At 37.1% G+C, this 18,799-nt stretch overlaps 1 protein-coding gene and 1 long non-coding RNA gene across 2 annotated transcripts; one reads left to right on the top strand and one right to left on the bottom strand.

The window, feature by feature from the left end:
• The first annotated feature begins 6,015 nt into the window (after positions 1-6,015).
• Positions 6,016-8,561, top strand: LOC147874917 (uncharacterized). Its single transcript, XR_015532734.1, has 3 exons — positions 6,016-6,111; positions 7,263-7,487; positions 8,256-8,561. It is a non-coding gene; the product is annotated as an uncharacterized LOC147874917 (long non-coding RNA).
• A 1,081-nt stretch (positions 8,562-9,642) lies between these two features.
• LOC147874916 (allergen Per a 4-like) lies at positions 9,643-16,630 on the bottom strand. The gene is made up of 6 exons (XM_087340964.1): positions 16,579-16,630; positions 15,533-15,648; positions 14,848-14,978; positions 12,407-12,486; positions 11,337-11,426; positions 9,643-10,288 (listed from the first exon to the last, which is right to left on the bottom strand). The coding sequence occupies exons 2-6, from the start codon at positions 15,632-15,634 to the stop codon at positions 10,161-10,163; spliced, it is 531 nt and encodes a 176-aa protein (XP_087197090.1). The 5' UTR covers positions 15,635-15,648; positions 16,579-16,630; the 3' UTR covers positions 9,643-10,160.
• Positions 16,631-18,799: the final 2,169 nt, after the last annotated feature.

Raw genomic sequence — 18,799 nt, 5'->3', positions numbered from 1 at the left:
AGACAGCCGTTGTTAGGGGTGAGAAACTCTGCTTCTCTACCCATTGTATCCAAAAGGGAAAGGTCCAAGGCCCTTTTTGTCTCACGATTCAGCCCTGAGGTCACGACTGCTGACGTAGATAAGTCCTTAAAAGAGCAGTTAAGCCTCAAAAGGTTAGTTTGCACTAGGCTTAAAACCAAATTTAATTCCTATGCATCCTTTCACATTTTGGTCAACGAAGGGGATTTTCCCCTTGTAAATAACACCGGTGTATGGCCAAATGGGTGCCTGATTGCTCCCTTTTATGGGAAACTGACCCCTGATCAGGTGTACTCCCCTGATGCACCTCTTATTTCTGTACCAATAACGGCTGACTCTGACTCTGCCACTGCAATGAGCCCTACAACGAAGCCGACCAGCACTTGTGAGGAGCTTGGGGGAAGCATCAGTACCACTTAACTATGTCAGGAAACTGTTGTGCCACCATTTCGGATCGTCTCACCACGTCTGGTTCTAAGCGTTTGGATTCTATTGATATCTTTTACCAAAATGTTAGAGGTTTGCTTACTAAATGTACCAACTTTCATGATAATGTCTGTATTAATGATTTTAAAATTATATGTATTACCGAGACGTGGCTTAATGATTCGTTCTGTAATCGCAATCTGTTTCCTGATGACTATCTCGTTTTCCGCGCTGACAGAGGTTATACCGATCTCAACGTAACCAGAGGTGGTGGTGTTCTGACGGCAGTTCACCTATCTCTGGCTGGTTGTAAACGCAGGTTTGATCTTGAACTTACCAGCGAATGTGTTTGGATTGAAGTTCCACTTCCCGATGGTTTCAACTTACTCGTTGGAAACCACTACTTTTCACCTAACACTGATGGTAAATTTATTGAAAATTATTTTAATTCTCTGGAAAAGAATTTAAACCCTCAAAATTTTCGGGTAGTTCTCTTAGGTGATTTTAATATACCTGGCTTTGATTGGACACACGGCTTCCCTCAAGCAAACTCACATTACTATACCAAAATTAAAGGGGATGTCGTTCACAGTGCCGCATGCTTCCTCGGACTTTCTCAACACAACCTTACCATCCAAAACATAAATCTACTCGATCTTGTCTTTGCTAACTTTTCCTCTGTAAACGTCACGATTTCTGATCACGATTTGGTTAAACCTGATGTTTTTCATCCTTCCCTGGTTATTGATATTAGAAATATATCTCTGACTACCAATTCACAGCCCTCTCGATGTTCCCGCAATTACGCGCGTGCTGACTATTTATTACTTTATAGGTATTTATCCTCTTACGATTGGTCCTGCGTATACAATCAGTCCTCTGCGGACTCCGCCTCTTATCAGCTCAAGTCGGTGGTCACTGATGCTTTAAACTTAGCTATTCCCCATAAGCATTCTAGTAAGTCTAAATTACCTATCTGGTTTTCCGGCACCTTAAAACATTACATCAATAAAAAGAATCATTATTTTCGTCGGTTTAAAAAGACCAAATCTGATGTACATTACTCCTACTTTGCACACTTTCGTAAATTAGTTAAGGCTACCATCAGGTCTGATAGGCGTCGGTGGTTAAAGTCTGTTGATGACAGTCTTAAAACTCACCCTCAGCATTTTTGGAAATACGTTTCAAATTTCAAAAGAAAAGATAACTCCTTCATTCAGCTGAAAATTGGTGATCAGTTTGTCACTGACCCCAAACACATTGCTGATGAATTTGATACGCATTTTGAATCAATTTTTAACACTTCTTGCCGGTCCGTCACTCCTACCGATACTTTTACTTCTGATTTTTTGCCCGCCGCTCCTATCTCTCCTGCTGAAGTTAGCAAGGCGATCAAGCGCCTCAGACCCTCAAAGTGTGTGGGGTTAGATGGAATTCCTTCGTTAGTAATTAAGGGTTGTTCTGGTATTTTCACTCCCTTATTAACCTATATTTTTAATTTAAGTGTAACTAGTGCCACCTTTCCGTCCCTGTGGAAAGAAACAGCTATTGTTCCTGTGTTTAAAAAAGGCAACTGTTCCATTGTTAGTAATTATAGACCCATCTCTATTCTTAATAACTTTTCTAAAATATTTGAATTTATTGTTTATGATCATTTGCAAAAAAAAAATTAAGTACAGATTAAGACCCACACAACGTGGTTTTCGTAAATTTAATTCGAGAACAACCAATTTGGTTACTTACCTTAATTCCGTTTTACCTACAGTGACTACTCAAGGACAAACTGATTATGTTTACTTTGATCTAACTAAAGCTTTTGACTTAGTTCCTCATAATATTCTTCTTGGGAAACTTAGAAACTTTGGACTATCACCCAGTTATGTTGATTGGTTCCATAGTTATCTTTCTGACAGGCAATCCTTTGTTCGTGTCTCTGGAACTCTTTCGTATCCTTATCGTGTTAAGTGTGGAGTGCCTCAGGGTTCCACCCTAGGCCCCTTACTTTTTAATATATTTATTAATGACATCTGCGACTCCATACACAATTCACAGTGCCTTTTATTTGCTGATGACTTAAAGATATATCGGAGTATTAGCGATGTTGATGACTGCAAACTGTTGCAAGACGACATCCATTCAGTGCAAAATTGGTGTCTTGTGAATGGGATGCAACTTAATTTAAGTAAATCGTTCACCCGAAAGACAAACAGTATTTACTTTAATTACAAATTATGTAACATCGTGGTGGCACGCTCCCATTGTGTTAAAGATCTCGGTGTTCTACTGGACTGTAAGCTCTATTTTCACCAGCATATCAACTATATATTCTCACAAAGCTTAAAAATGCTAGGTTTGATTCGGTACATTACTTCTTCCTTCTCCACTGTTGATAGCCTATTGGTTTTGTACAGTACTTTAGTCCGTTCCAAAATTGAGTATGCATCCGTTGTTTGGAACTCTATCACTAATACTGATTCCTTTAAATTGGAAAGGATTCAAAGGAAATTTGTAGCTCTATGTTATACTAGATTCTTTAATGGCGTGTGTGCCTATAATTACGATGATATACTAGTCAGATTAAACTTCTTATCGTTACATTTAAGAAGGAGGCTTTTGGATGCACTTTTCCTCATCAATGTTTTTAAAGGCAAAATTAGTTGCTCGTCTGTTTTTGATACAGTTAGTCTCTGCATACCCACTAGGTCTATCAGAGACTACTCTACCTTTACTGTACAACGTAATTTCAAGGCCAGTCCTTCTGCCAGATGCGTTTCTGGTGCCAATGCAGTCTGCAGGAGCATCGACATCTTTAACAAAGATCGTATTTTGCTTACTGATGTCAGTCAGCTTTTTAAACAATAATCATTGTTCTTTTTTATTATTTATTTAGTATAATATTTTATGTTGTATGTTGTTTGTCCAAAATTGAACTGATTTTAATTTAATTATTACTTTACTTATCTATAACATTTAGTTTTTTACTTATTAGTTATTTTGCAATAAATCAATATTGTACATTTATGTTTTCAGTTCATTGTTTGTTTGCTTTTGTATAGTAATGTTTGTATTGTTGTTAGTGCTTGGCTGTTATTGGCCCTTTTGGCTGTTGTCAAGCACTTTAATAAATGAATTGAATTGAATTAGTAGTAGTAGTAGTAGTAGTATCGTCATCGTTATGAATTGTATATGTACAGTCAGAATTCCCCAAAAGATGTATACTCACATCCAATACAAACAAAAGCATTGTGTGTATATCTTTTTTGGACATTCTCTATATAACTGGAAAATGAAGAATTTCTTTAAAAAAACGTCACAGGTTCACAGGCCAAAAATAAGATTCTCAGATTCCACATGAACAAACCAAATCTGCTGCCAACGTTTCGAGAACCATCTCTGTTTTCATCCACAGGGTTGCTGGGTGACCACTCCGTTCCTTTGTTGCGCTGCTAGTGCGCTTATCCGGTCTTATTTCTAATTAAAATTCATGCATTTCTTACGTCTTCCCATGCCATAATCCACTTCCTGTCCCTTAATTCGTCCGCCCTAATAGTATTTGAGGAATACGAGCAATGAAGGTCCTTAGTACTTAATTATGTGTAGGCTACTTACTTGACCTGGGACTCTTCTGCGTCTCCTTTGTGAATTCCTTAGGACAGTCGTTTATATATTCGTAAAGTGGTTGTTTTTATGTGCCTCGTGAATTGTAAATTATGTAAAATAAAAGAAATACATGACTTTCCTGTCGATATTATCACCGCAGTTTGTCATAAAGGTAAATATATTCGTAATGTAAATTGCTCAAAGGAGTGTTTTATGTAATAAGTGATTAGAAAATGACGTTAAAGTAATATTTTTTTAAACTGAAGTGCTTCTCGCATGTTTTGCCGCAGTGTACAAACAATAACACCAAAATGCTTTGATCACAAACAGTTTTTTATGTATATTTCCGGTTTAACAATGTTTGTACATTTTTCCGGTATCCTTAAAGTGCCTGAGCACTGCGGATCCGAACATTTCGTTGTCTTGATCTATAGATATTCGGTAGGACTCCGGGGAAGAGGGATCGGCCCGTCGCAATGCCTCTACCTGTACACAGAACAGCGCAACACAGAAAAACGAGGACAAACATCCATGGCTTGAGTGGGATTCGAACCCTCGGTTCTAGCAACCAATTGGCACAAGGCCCACGCCTCAGACCGCGCGGCCACTGCGGACCCCACAAACAGTTTTTGAGAAATTTAATAATTTTTACCTTCAAAATAAAATTTCTATTGAAATACTCTATGGTTATTCAAATATATATTTATTATTCAAGTCTATACACAAACTTTTAAATTGTTGATGTTAAAATTTAAATTTAAAATTAATATTAATATTCTGCGCCATTCATCGTTATCTCGATGTTACAATATTGCGCTTTATACTACAACATGTTTCAATGTCATGGCATCATCTTCAGGTTTTTATCTTTAAAACTACTCTATATTTATTAATGCAAGGTTTTCATTGATTGTAGATTGTTGATTACTGTTGTGGGTGTTCCTTTGATCTTCTTATTATTTTGCATATTATGCTGCATATTATGTTAGTTGTTCATTATTCTGTAAAGTTATGAAGTGTATATAATTAACATTTGAGTTATTAATATTATTTATATAAAACAGACACAGAAAAGACTAATATAAAACACGTTCTAAATGAATTTAATAATATAAACCAAAATATACAATTTACTCTAGAAACAGAACAAGATAATAAATTAAATTACTTAGATTTAACCATAACACGAAATATTAACAATTTCGAATGCAAAATATACAGGAAACCCACCAATACAAGAACAATAATACATGCATCCTCATGCCACCCTAACGAACACAAAAAGCAGCCATAAACTATTTAATAAACAGAAAAAACACTTACCCTATAACCTCTAAAAACAAACAAATTGAATGCAATATAATAAAACAAATTCTAAAAGAAAACGGATATAATAATTATGAACTAAAACCAAAAAACAAAACACATAATAAAAATCAAAATAATATTGAAAATGAAAACGAAAATATTCAAAACAAATGGGCCACTTTATCAAATGTAGGTAAAGAAACTAAATATATATCTAAAATATTCAAAAATAATAATATAAAAGTTGCATACAGAACAAAAATACAATAAAACATCTTAAAACAACAATTACACACAAAAAATCAATACGAAAAACCTGGCATATATAGATTAAAATGCATAGATTGCCCATTAACCTATATAGGCCAGACAGGACGTACTTTTAAACAAAGATACAATGAACACGTAACGGCTATCAAACATAATAAGGATTACTCAGTTTATGCAAAACATATATTAAACACGGGGCACACATATGGTGAAATTGAAAAAAACATAGGATATTATAAAGATCGTGCAAAATAGGCGACATAGAGAAACTATAGAAAAATACTATATACAACATACACACAAACAAAATATCGCGCTAAACGACAACAACCTATATTTAAATAATCCTATATTTAACATAATCCAGGTTATTGACTCAACCCTCTAACACCTTCTACCTATATATACGACCTACATCAATGCACCAAACCAGTCCATGAACTGACATTCACCTGATCAGACGGGGACACACTGCACATCAAACTGTTGGTATGTTATTATGTTCCTACTTTTACAAAGAATTTTTATGACAATATCCCAACTCATTTTCATATAAATAATATTAATAACTCAAATGTTAATTATAAACATATAATTTTACAGAATAATGAACAACTAACATAATATGCAGCATAATATGCAAAATAATAAGAAGATCAAAGGAACACCCACAACAGTAATCTACTATCTACAATCAATGAAAACCTTGCATTAATAAATATAGAGTAGTTTTAAAGATAAAAACCTGAAGATGATGCCATGACATTGAAACATGTTGTAGTATAAAGCGCAATATTGTAACATCGAGATAACGATAAATGGCAAAGAATATTAATATTAATTTTAAATTTAAATTTTAACATCAACAATTTAAAAGTTTGTGTATAGACTTGAATAATAAATATATATTTGAATTTTAAACACAAACATGACGCATCTAAACTATAAACTCTATGGTTATGTTGAGTTAATTAGGAAAATATGCATTAAATGTTTTAAGTAGGTTTATTAATTGATTACAAAAGTATATAGCCTAAGTGCATGTTACAAATTTTCGTAGTCAGAATATTTGACTTACTTTGAACAGCATATATGTTCCATGTTATCGATAAAAATAAAAATGTCAATTGTATTTGTTTATTCTTCATATAAGAAGATTCAAGAATATTGCCTTTAAACATATACCATGAGTATAATTATAAAATTAACAAATTTTTGGACATGACATTGTGAGAGTTTCTTATCCTTTATACTTATAACAAAAATTAGAAATTTAACACCATCGATAGCGAAGCATTATACATTCCATTTCTGAAATCGTTTCTAAAGTTCTACTAATTATACTGAAAAAAATATGTTGTTTGTTATTATTTAAGCCCTTTTAAACGGATACTGGGATCATTGGTTCGAATTCTGCTCGAGGCATGATGTTCTTCTTCATATTTATGTTGTGCTGCTCTGTGTAGGTCGAGACCTTGCGACGGGCTGATTCCCTATACAAGGAGTCCCATAAGTTGTCTACACATTAAACGAACAGCTTTATATTAGAGAGGCGACTAAGGTTCTTCACGAAATGCAGACCCACAGATTAAATAAGTAAACCCTCATAAATCATTGCAGGCTAATTATTTTGTTTCCAGGAGTAAAGCGACAGTACAGGGCAGTGGATTTCCAATAGGAACGATGAATAAGTTCGTTGTAAGAGCAAAACTTGGAATTTGGCTGTCTTCAGGGTTGTTGAGCCGTGTAGTCTGGCAGAAGTTACCTAGTAAAACCTGGATTTCTTGATCAGGAGAAATTCATATTCAATCTCCGACGAGTTATCAGCTAACATGATTGCTATATTTTGAATATGAAACTTTTAGGTAAGGAATATACAACCTCAAAACCAAAATAATAGTTTCTCTGTTTATTTTTAATATATTATTTATTAAAATCCATGAAATATAAAGAATATTACACTGAAAACACAGACACATACGTAAAGAAATTATTATTTGTTACATGAATTCGAAATTGCAATTACTTAGCAATTATGCCGACGTCTACGTATTAGAGTTGAACTCTCGGCTATTGCGAGCAAAAAGAGAAGCGTTGGTTAAAAATTATGTATTTTATGAGAAATATTTCACGGTTAAAGCTATCACGGTGGTTGAGAAATTCACGGGTGTAACGAGCAGTTGTTGAAATTCCGTACGAGGGACTAAGATCTATTATCGCTTTGTCCGTTTATGACATTCAAACATTTCACATTTTAAATCCCCGCGGATAGCAATCTCTAACCCTTCTACGATATTTACAGTCTACATTTAGGGCGTGCAGTTTCGATTTCCTTTCTCAGATCACACTTAGTGCGGTAAGGTACTCACGAAGAACAAATTCCTAGTTCCAGTGGTGTGGCGGAAATCCCCGCAGACTCTGCGTGGCGGGGGTGCCGAGGGCCTAATGGGGCTCTCAGGTATCAGGGCAAATGTATTGTGATCCAAAATGGTTACCCTAGGCGGGGAGGGCAGAATGTTCCGCTACACGGCTGCGTCGTTTGAACAGAGTATGAACTACGATGCGAGTGCACGTGATATTGAAATTCTTATATTCTCCCAAGTCTCTTAATCCTTTCTTCTCTTATATTATAGATTATCAGAAGACCTAGGGAGAAGAACTGCCCTGCAAACTAACAAATGAAGTGAGTAACAGCAAAAGATACAATAATGGTTACAACGAGTAACGGTTATAACGAGCACTTTTCCTGAGTCTCTCGGATCTCGTTATAACCGAATTTGTATTTATTAGACGCGGGTCGTTGAAACTGAATATTACGATGCAAGATTTGGGGTTCTAGTTTACTAGGAGCGTATCATGAGCGCTAATCATGGTATTATTGCATTAACTACTCTGCGTGAACCTGGACTCGAAGATATGAAATAATACGAAACAAAGGTTGCGACAATAAATTTTTAAGTCTACGTTCATCCGAATGTACATTTTTATTTGAATGTTGGGAGAATATAAGTGGTTTAAATTGATGCTTGTTCAGTTTACCTAATTTGTTAAACAAAATATCAAAGTAAGCATCACAGCCGACTTTGTAATTTTAACTTACTAACATACAGCATTCAGCATTTCTTCAAGATCTGTTTGCATACAGATATTCAAATTCGTAGTTTGACCATGAAACCGAGAGTAATAAATACAGAATTGTAAATCTAAGAACACATGTTAAATTTGAGGCCCGTCGATGTTTTATGCGTTATGACTCAGTTCCAGATGGCCTACGAAAACTAAAGGTGGCCGCTCAATGCACATACAAGTGTCATACGTTATTATTTTTTAGCAAACATATGTCGCACGATTTAGGTCTTGTTCTGCTGAAGTCAGTATTTGACTGTTATCGGTTATATGGAATTGGAGGGGTATATGCAATAAACTTTAATGTACTTCATAAAACAGAAGTATATCCTACAGAACCCTTGAAAATCTACTAAATATTGATACACCAGTATTTATAGTTGGCTGTGGTTTCGTTCTGCGAGATACAGCAGACTCCTCCAGACCCCACGATAGTTGCCACCGTAGCCTCGTTTGCAAGAAGGCGCGTTCCTTCAGTCAAACGTCTCATTTAGTAGCTGTTATATTATTAGAATTTCTTTAATTCATGTGTGGAGAAGAGCGGTTTTTGACAGTGGAATAAAAAATGTCTCATCGAGTCCGATCTATCGCAGTCCACCCACAGTTTTCGGTCGATTTCAGTCGATTAAAATCAGGCTCGAATTTAGAAGATTGTTTTACACTCATAAAGCTGTATACTGCAAGAATAAATGTGACCTTGTGGGCACAGAATTTCAAAATGCTTTGTGATCTTACGTTGGACGCTTCAGCTGTGTGAGCTAAGTTGAAACACATCTCCAAACTTAAAAGTTACTTCTAAATACTTAAAATGTTACGTGAAGAGGAATGAGGTGAGGACAGGCCTTAATAAAATTTGCTTTGAAAATGTATCATCTTAAAGTAAATAGACACAAATGTGTAGCAGACATTTACTAATTTGTAATTGATTTCACCAGTGATAAAACAGGAAGTATGCATGTATGAACAAGTTATTATGAAATATATCGAACCTCTTAGGTTTCAAGAGAAAGTATTCTGTTTCTGAATGATGGCGTCATGTAGAAGCAAATTAAACAGGTCCCAACGACGTGTGGCCTGCTATACAAGTATCAGGAGGAGCCATTTGATATCCACTTTACCTTGAAGATGGAGACAGTAAAGACATTCGAAGCATCAGTAACAGTCTACACTACATGGTGCCGATTACAGAATTGGGTACTCATTAATAATGCAACTTTTAAATGGAACTTTTTGTGTGGCCTCAGTTTATATATTGAATTGGACTCAGAAACCTATATTTATAGAAAAGATACACAGCAGTAAAAATCTGCCTTTTGAACAATGCTTTCAACAGAAGATGTTACCCCTTACACCCTACACCAAAAAACAATGTGCAGTACAAATATTTCCATTGTGTTCGTGCGCTCCCACATTTAGCAATGATCCGCACTCCATTTCACAAGCTGACTGGCATCTAGGCCGGTTTCGTTGAAGGCTTTAAACGCTTTTTCCAATGTCGCTTCATCAGGACTCCGATTTCGAAACCCGATGTAAGCATTTCCTGCAAACAGATTACGTGTTGTAAATATTCAGCTTAGAAGATTTGACTGACTAATAAAAGATAGAAACAGAGATAAAAAAATGAAATTGAAGTTAATGTTGGAGGGAGTGACGCCACTCGTTCTTCATCTGTTTACTGTCGACAGTCATCTGCGAGTACCGGTCGCTTTACACCCTCCCCCAGGTTGCCGTTTGACAGGAGCTTGGGAGGGTTTATGGGCCGTTCTGGACATGGGGAGGAATTCTTGGCCAAGCCGGGAAATGAAACCCGGTCGTCCAAACGGCAGCTAGTCTCAACACCGCCTGAGCTTTCTCGTTTAAAAATACAAATGAACACATGAAAATAAATAACTATGAAAACATTGTTTAAATAAGTGAACGAATTAAAACAAATTAATGCATATGAATATGTGACTTCTCAAATAACTTGATACAGGTACATTTTGAATGAATGGAAGGCGATAAAGAGACCAGTTGACGTAACTATGAACATGATGATTTGTTCCTTATGTTTTTTTAAAGCATTGAAGGTGAGGTGGATACGGCATATAGCAAGCTTTGGGTAAGGGAGAAGAGCGTATATTTTTTTTTTAAAAGAGACTTTAGAGAGTATCCCACTCTCAGCGTCAATGGTTTGGTGGCACATAAATGTTAGAAATTTATATTTTCTGGAACTGATGTCTTCACAAATAATAAATAGGCTTATTAAAGTGTTTGTCTGAGTCGAAAAACACACAAGAAGGCTGAGGGTAGGCTCCGATACAGGGACGGCTGTGGTGTACCGTCCTTATCAGCAGGAGGTTAAGTGCCAGAACGTCAAGGAATGTTATGCAGGGACAAATGGAATAGAAATGTTGAAAAAAGTAAATCCTCAGCCTTTTATAGCCTAGTGTATGTGTAGCAAGAGATATACGTTTGGAATCTGAAGTTATCTTATCTTTGAATACCAGGATATTCTTCTGGGCTGTGATTATGTATGGACTCAGCGTCTCTGTATTTAATGCTGAAGCATCGAGTGTCTTAATAAAGTAATCAAGAAGTATACTTACTATTTCCACTCAGTTCTGAGCAAGACGTCATCATGACGTAACTGTCTCGCTCGATTGCCATCAGAAGGTAACTGCCAGTCCAAATCTTTGCTGAAATTAAAAGTAAAAATTTGTTCAAGTGACAGAAACTATTTCTGTATGCTGCAGTAAACAAAGTTAAATCCGAAAAACAATACAGACCAATCGATTCCGACCGTGAACTGACCTGTTCCTTTGTTCTTGGAATTTAAAAGAGGAGCACGATTTCTAGGTGATTTGAGGGCGTAAAGTTTGTATATGTGAGGAAATTTGATTAAATCGACATTGCCAATTATTTAAAATGTTACTAACGCAGTATTGCAAGCAGGTACACACATTAATAAGTAATTGCCTTTAACAGAATTATCAACTATGGGCATACTTGACCTTACTGTTACTTGAGAAGTTGTTCATTATGAACATTTTTGTTATGGGTATATTTACTTTTTAAATGCAAAATTGTGTATCTTGCACGATATATTTTTGTGTTTCAGCCAGGCGCCAGAAAAGATGTTTGTGAAGTGGTGTTTTCAGCACAGTGTTTAACTATTTTAAATCTCAGTATTAAAATTTTGCACAAAGGATATATTAAGGGTTTCGTGTGGTTCTCAGAATTAATAGGTAATATTTCAGTATTTCAGCAATAATCAACGGATCACCTGTGGCGAAGATTATTATAAACGAAGGTAGCCAATAAGGAAGTGAAGTAGATATTTGGACAGTCCTTAATTCATTCAAACTGGCTTCAGAGGGATCTTAGGCTGAGGCCACACGACCGAACAAAGTACGTCCGTTGCACCGGACGTAGGTGAGGACACCACACGAGCGCTAATTACCGTGGCAGCTTGAAAGGATTTAGAAAGAAAAAAAATAGTATTGTCTGTACTTACAAATCATAATTTTATGACGGACGTCACGATGCGCGTTACAACAGACGAAATTTGTACGGTCGTGTGGCCCCAGCCTTAAATGACACAGTTTACTTTCTTCGCGAAAGCGTTTGGTATTGTTTCCTGAATAAAATGTAACTGGACACTTTAGTTCGTACTTACATTTGGTGGTGAGAACGTCAAAGCATCCGTTTGTTCTAAAGTTAGAAGCTTCTCCATTGATTGTAACTTCACGCTGTTTGCTGTTAGATTCGAAAAAGAACATTCAGTTCATTAACCTATAAAATACTAGAAAATATTTATCTTATTATATATTAAACGGCCAGAATCTCGAACCGTATAATTGACTGGCAAAATATCCTAGACTTACTGTAATTGAGATGCTTACAATAATGAGAGTACAGACAGCTTCATTGCAAAATATACAGTACCTACAGCAACTCGTATTCTCCCACAAACCGTACCAGAGTGTGAGAGATGTTCAATACTGAAATCAGTATTCCCTCGAGCAAGAAGCCGTGTCAGTTGTGGACTAAAGAACAACGTTTCGTAGACGAATTGCGTCTCCATAACAAAGGGAATATTTTAAGGTTGACCGACTCAAAGAAACCCAAAATAATATTTTGTAACTCGTTTGAAGTTTGAAGGTTTCTTGTGATTGCGCAATAACTTGGATAGAAATCTTTTTGTTTTTGTAATTTACCATCGTCTAGGTTTCACGAAAACCACAGTTTATTGGTTTTAGGCGAGAGAAGGACAAAAGCCTAGCCTGTTGGGGCTGTCTGTTCGAATTAGGCTCGTACGTGGACCAATCAGGGGGCCAGCCGCAATCGTGCGATTTTTATAACGCTGTATTATCTTGTAGGATGTAAATTACATATCTGACGTCAGAAAACACGTTTTGTTAACGTCAGTATTTGTCGTTGTGAGCGACTTGAAGCTTAGGCGTTTGTTAAGACAGTAAAACGAAGAAATATTACCCGTCATACTGATTAGCACGTAGAAGGATAGATGTTAATCTTCACAAAATGAATGAATTAACGTAATGACCCACCTAAGATGGGAGTCTTCTAGGTTGTTGCGCCCTATAGTCTGGTAGAAGTTTAGGGACGTTTCAAAGGTCTTTGATGCCTCCATCATCAGGGCGATGATTCGCAAGGACCTCTGAAACGTCGGTAAACGACTACCAGACTACACGGCGCAACTACCCAGAAGACAGCCATCTTCAAATTCACCGCCGTGAAAACCTTAAATCCTACATCTAATGACCCATGTTATTGAAATTAAAGAAAACTATTGAAAAATGCGAGAATAAATTTACAGAAGTAGGCCTAATTTTATAGCATTTTTAATAATCAGCAGCGGCGTTTAATAAAATTTCAGTGATTTATATGGAGCGAATGTGGGGCCACGTCTGTAAAGATTCGAGAATCCGCGGCCTAGACGATGGATAAAGCCCAAAATAACAGTTTTGCAAATTACAGCGTTTTCTAATTTCAGAACGAAATAAATGTTTAGTAACAAAATATTATACACTACGAAGATAACCTGTAACAATAAAATAGAGAGTAAATCATTTTAACACTAACGATGTGTGAGGAACTGAATCGGCTGTAAACATGGAGTGCATTGTTTCTAAGATTTACAGGGGCTGCACTGCTAGTTGTCAGACATTTTAATAACATTTTATGTCACTATATATATTATTTTAAAAAAGTTTGTGTTGTGTGGAATTTTGTTATAAATTGTACGAGGCGCGTCCACAAAGTAAGTTTCCCACTCGTCCCACAGGTAGCAAACCTTATATTGCGCGAAGCGAGTGTGCGTACGTGATAGAGCAATGACGTAGCATGGCGCATGCACTACCGGTACTTCCGGCGTTCTCACAGTAGCATCGTTGCAGCTGTTGAAGTTGGAGGTTCTTATTCCAGCTCCCGCCGACTGTGAAGTGCGGTCAGTGATAACGCTAGGCCGCACACGGCTCGACGGACAGCAAGTCTCCTGCAGGAGTTCAGCTGGGAGGTGTTTAATCATTCACCCTACAGCCCGGACCTCGCTCCCAGTGATTTCCATCTTTTCCTACACCTCAAGAAATTAATGTCCGGTCAGCGTCAACGTTTCGAGAATGACAGAGAGGCGGAGATGGTTGTCACACAGTGGTTCCAATCCCAGGCGGCAGACTTCTACGACACAGGTATTCAAAAGTTGGTCCCACGGTATGACAAATGTCTCAATTCCGGTGGCGAATATGTCGAAAAATAGCTGGACACTTGCGGTATCCGTTGCAATAAATATTTCCATGAAATTGTGTTTTGTTTCTGTAAACGGCCCCAAGGAAACATACTTTGTGGACGAGCCTCGTATACATAATTTTTGGTATGGAAATCAATGTCAAGTATTTATTCTTGTGGTAAGAGTCTCAGTTTTCATAATCGTTTTCGCTTGTAGGCATGTTTTCCATTAACATGATTATGAAACTCAAATAGAGGATTGGTTGTATTTAAATCTGAATTGATGTGTATTTATTTTAAACTTCTATTCCGGTTATTTTATATTGCGAGCCGAATGACCGTGGAAGTTAGAATTCGCTGTTGTAAACTCACCTCTTATCATATGCTAGGGTAGAAATAAACATTCTGCTGCTGGTTATCTTGATGAAGTTGCAACGAACACAGTCAAAATTGTCTTCTGCTCTATTCGATGTGTAATAAAGCCAGTACCAGTTACCTGTCAACTGTAAGATCATTAGAGAGACTGAGACACAGAAATCCTGTCTAAACCGATAGTTTTCTTGTTGCACTTTCATTAGTGCGACGATGGAATTTGTGGGGGGAGTTAACGGAGTGAGCTCAGATGTCGGTGGCTGAAGTAAATTTAATGACACTGGCTACAGTCATCTTCTGGGGAACACAGTTGTGGTGTATATTGGTGTGTCTTAACATAATCCTTATTGATGGCTGTCTTCTGGGTTGCTCTGCCGTGTAGAGGGTAGAAGTTTACCGACGTTTCAGAGGCCCTTGCTGCCTCCATCATTGCCATCTCCCTGATGATGTAGGCAGCAAGGACGTCTGAAACGTCGGTAAACTTATACCAGACCACAGGGCGCAGCAACCCAGAAGACAGCCTTCTTCAGATCTTAAACCTTAAATTGGTTTCGCATTACGTTCATTAATCACCTGTTGATTGTTAATTTGAGCCGATACATTTTGTGATAAAGTTGTTTATAATGTCCAACAAAATATTTGTGTGACGGTTAAAAGTATATAATTTTTGTGTGTCAATACTTACTTCATTCCAATCAACATTCTCCAGTTTTGGAGTACCAAGATCGCATTCACCGGAAACCAACGCCAATTTGCCGACTACGCCAAGAAGGATGATAAGATACATCTTAATTGCAGTTCCTGTAATAATATTAACTTCGTTAATTTAATATTATCGTCATTTATTGAGTATACTGAACGCATATGTGGACCTGCATGTTTCACACAGAGAGAAGCTGCGAAATCAGACCTACATTAATTGTTGTTACGGACATTCCATTTTTCTCCGCGTCTCCCCCCTCTATCCTGCTCTTTACGCGGGGAAACATATATGAATCATTTCATAACACAAGAGAAGGGCATAGGGGTTTTAATCTTTGAAATATGCCGCTAAACCAAGGTAATAATTCAAAATGCAGTTTCTACCTCATGGGATATGCGACCCGTCTTCGTTACGAAGGCCACCTGGTGTAAGCTGGTTGTTCTTATAACGACACGAAACCTTTATATACACTGTTTGGGCAAAACGCTGAGATAATGAATGTTAAAGTGGAGTGCTACCCAAAGTAAATATTATGCTTCAGAACATTATTATTTTTATTATTAGTAGTAGTAATATTTGTAGTATCGTCATCGTTATGAATTATATATTTACAGTCAAAATTCCCCAAAAGATTTATACTCACAAGCAATACAAACAACAACTTTGTGTGTACATCTTTTTTGGACATTCTCTATATAAATGAAACATGAAGAATTTCTTTAAAAAACGTCACAGATTCACAGGCCAAAAATAAGATTCTCAGATTCCACATGAACAAACCAAATCTGCTGCCAACGTTTCGAGAACCATCTCTGTTTTCATCCTCAGGGTTGCTTCGTAATCACTCCGTTCCTTTGTTGCGCTGCTAGTGCGCCTATCATGTCTTATTTCTAATTAAAATGCATGCATTTCTTACGTCTTCCCATGCCATAATCCACTTCCTGTCCCTTAATTCGTCCGCCCTGATAGTATTTGAGGAATACGAGCAATGAAGGTCCTAAGTACTTAATTATGTGCAGGCTACTTACTTGACCTGGGACTCTTCTGCGTCTCCTTTGTGAATTCCTTCGGACAGTCGTTTATATATTCGTAAAGCGGGGGTTTTTCTGTGCCTCATGAATTGTAAATTAGTTAGAACAAAGGAAATATATGACCTTCCTGTGGATATTATCACCGCAGTTTGTCATAAGGTAAATTAATCCGCAACGTAAATTGCGCATAGGTGTGTTTTATGTCATAAGTGATTAGAAGATGACGTTAAAGCAATAAATTTGTAAGCTGAAGTGCTTCTCGCATGTTTTGCCGCAGTGTACAAAAATAATACAAAAATGCTTTGATCACAAACAGTTTTTTTATGTATATTTCCGGTTTAACAATGTTTGTACATTTTTCTGGTACCCTTAAAGTGCCTGACCACTGCGGGTCCCAACTTTTCGTTGCCTTGATGTATAGATATTCGGTAGGACTCCTTGGACGAGGAATCGGCCCTTCTCAACGTCTCTACCTGTACACAGGACAGCACAACACAGAGAAACGCGGACAAACATCCATGGCTTGAGTGGGATTCGAACCCACGGTTCCAGCGACCAAGCGGCACAAGGCCCACGCCTCAGACCGCGCGGCCACTGCGGACCCCACAAACAGATTTTGAGAAATTTAATCATATCTACCTTCAAAATAAAATTTCTATTAAAATACCCTTTGGCTATATTTAGTTAATTAGGAAAATATGCATTAAATGTTTTAATTATGTTCATTTATTGATTACATGAGTACATCCCCTACAGATTAGTGCGTGTTACAAATTTTCCTAGTCAGAATGTCTGACTGGTTAGAGAACAGCATAATTCTTCCATGTTATCGATAAAAATAAAAATGTCTATTGCTTTTGTTTACTCTTACTGATAAATACATATCAGAGCAGACAAGCATATTCTCTTCAAACGTATTTTCTGAAAATGAACACTGTTAACAGCAAACAGAGAAGCGTTGGCTGGAAATTATGTATTTTATGAGAAACATTTCACGGTTAAAGCGATTGCGGTAGTTGAGAACATCACGGGTGTAACGAGCAGTTGTTGAAATTCCGTACTAGGGACTAAGATCTATTATCGCTTTATACGTTTATGACATCCAACCATTTCTCATTTCAAATCCCCGCGGATAGCAATCTCTACCCTTCTACTTTATTTACAGTCTACATTCAGGGCGTGTTTGTTTCGGTTTCCTTTCTCAGATTTCACTTAGTGCGGTAAGGCACTCACGAAGAATAAATTCCTAGTTCCAGTGGTGTGGCGGAAATCCCCACAGACTATGCGAGGCGGGGGTACCGAGGGCGTAAGTCGGTTCTTAGGTATCAGTGCAAATGAATGGTGATCCAAAATGGTTACCCTAGGCGGGGTGGGCAGTATAATTCCGCTATTCGGCGGCGTCGTTTGAACAGAGCATGTCCTACGATGCGGGTGCGCGTGATATTGAGGTTCTTGTTTTTTTTTCCCAAGTCTCTTAATCCTTTCTTCTCTTATATTATAGATTACCAGAAGACCTAGGGAGAAAAACTGCCCGGCACACTAACCAATGAAGTGAGTAACAGCAGAAGTTACAATAATGGTTACAACGAGTAACCGTTATAACGAGTACTTTTCCTGAGTCTCTTGGATCTCGTTATAACCGAATTTGTATTTATTAGACGTGAGTCGTTGAAACTGAATTGTACGATGCAAGATTTGAGGTTCTAGGTTGCTAGGAGCGTATCCTGAGAATTCTACGTTCATCCGACAGTATCTTTTTACTTACATGTAGGGAGAATAAAGCTTGTTCAGTTTACCTGATTTGTTAAACAAAATATCAAAGTTTCGCATCACAGCCGCCTTTGTAATTTTAACTTACTAACATACAGCATTCAGCATTTTTTCAAGATCTTTTTCCATACAGAAATTCACTTTCGTAGTTTGACCATGAAAACGACAGTAATAAATACAGAATTGTAAATCTAAGAACACATGTGAAATTTGAGGCCCGTCGATGTTTTATGCGTTATGACACAGTTCCCGATGGCCTACGAAAACTAAAGGTGGCAGCACAATGCACATACACGATTTAGGATTTTTCTGCTGAAGTCAGTATTTGACTGTTATCGGTTATATGGAATTGGAGGGGTATATGTAATAAAATTTAATGTATTTCATAAGACAGAACTATATCTTACAGAACCCTTGAAAATCTATTAAATATTGATAGGCTGTGCTT

This window comes from Zootermopsis nevadensis, unplaced genomic scaffold, assembly GCF_977971745.1.
Source record: "Zootermopsis nevadensis isolate Lab colony 2312 unplaced genomic scaffold, Znev_1.0 Znev_ptg000003l, whole genome shotgun sequence".
Classification (NCBI taxonomy): Eukaryota; Metazoa; Arthropoda; class Insecta; order Blattodea; family Termopsidae; genus Zootermopsis; species Zootermopsis nevadensis.
The sequence above is the reverse complement of the archived record's forward strand: the minus strand, read 5'-3'. Positions and strand labels throughout refer to the sequence as shown.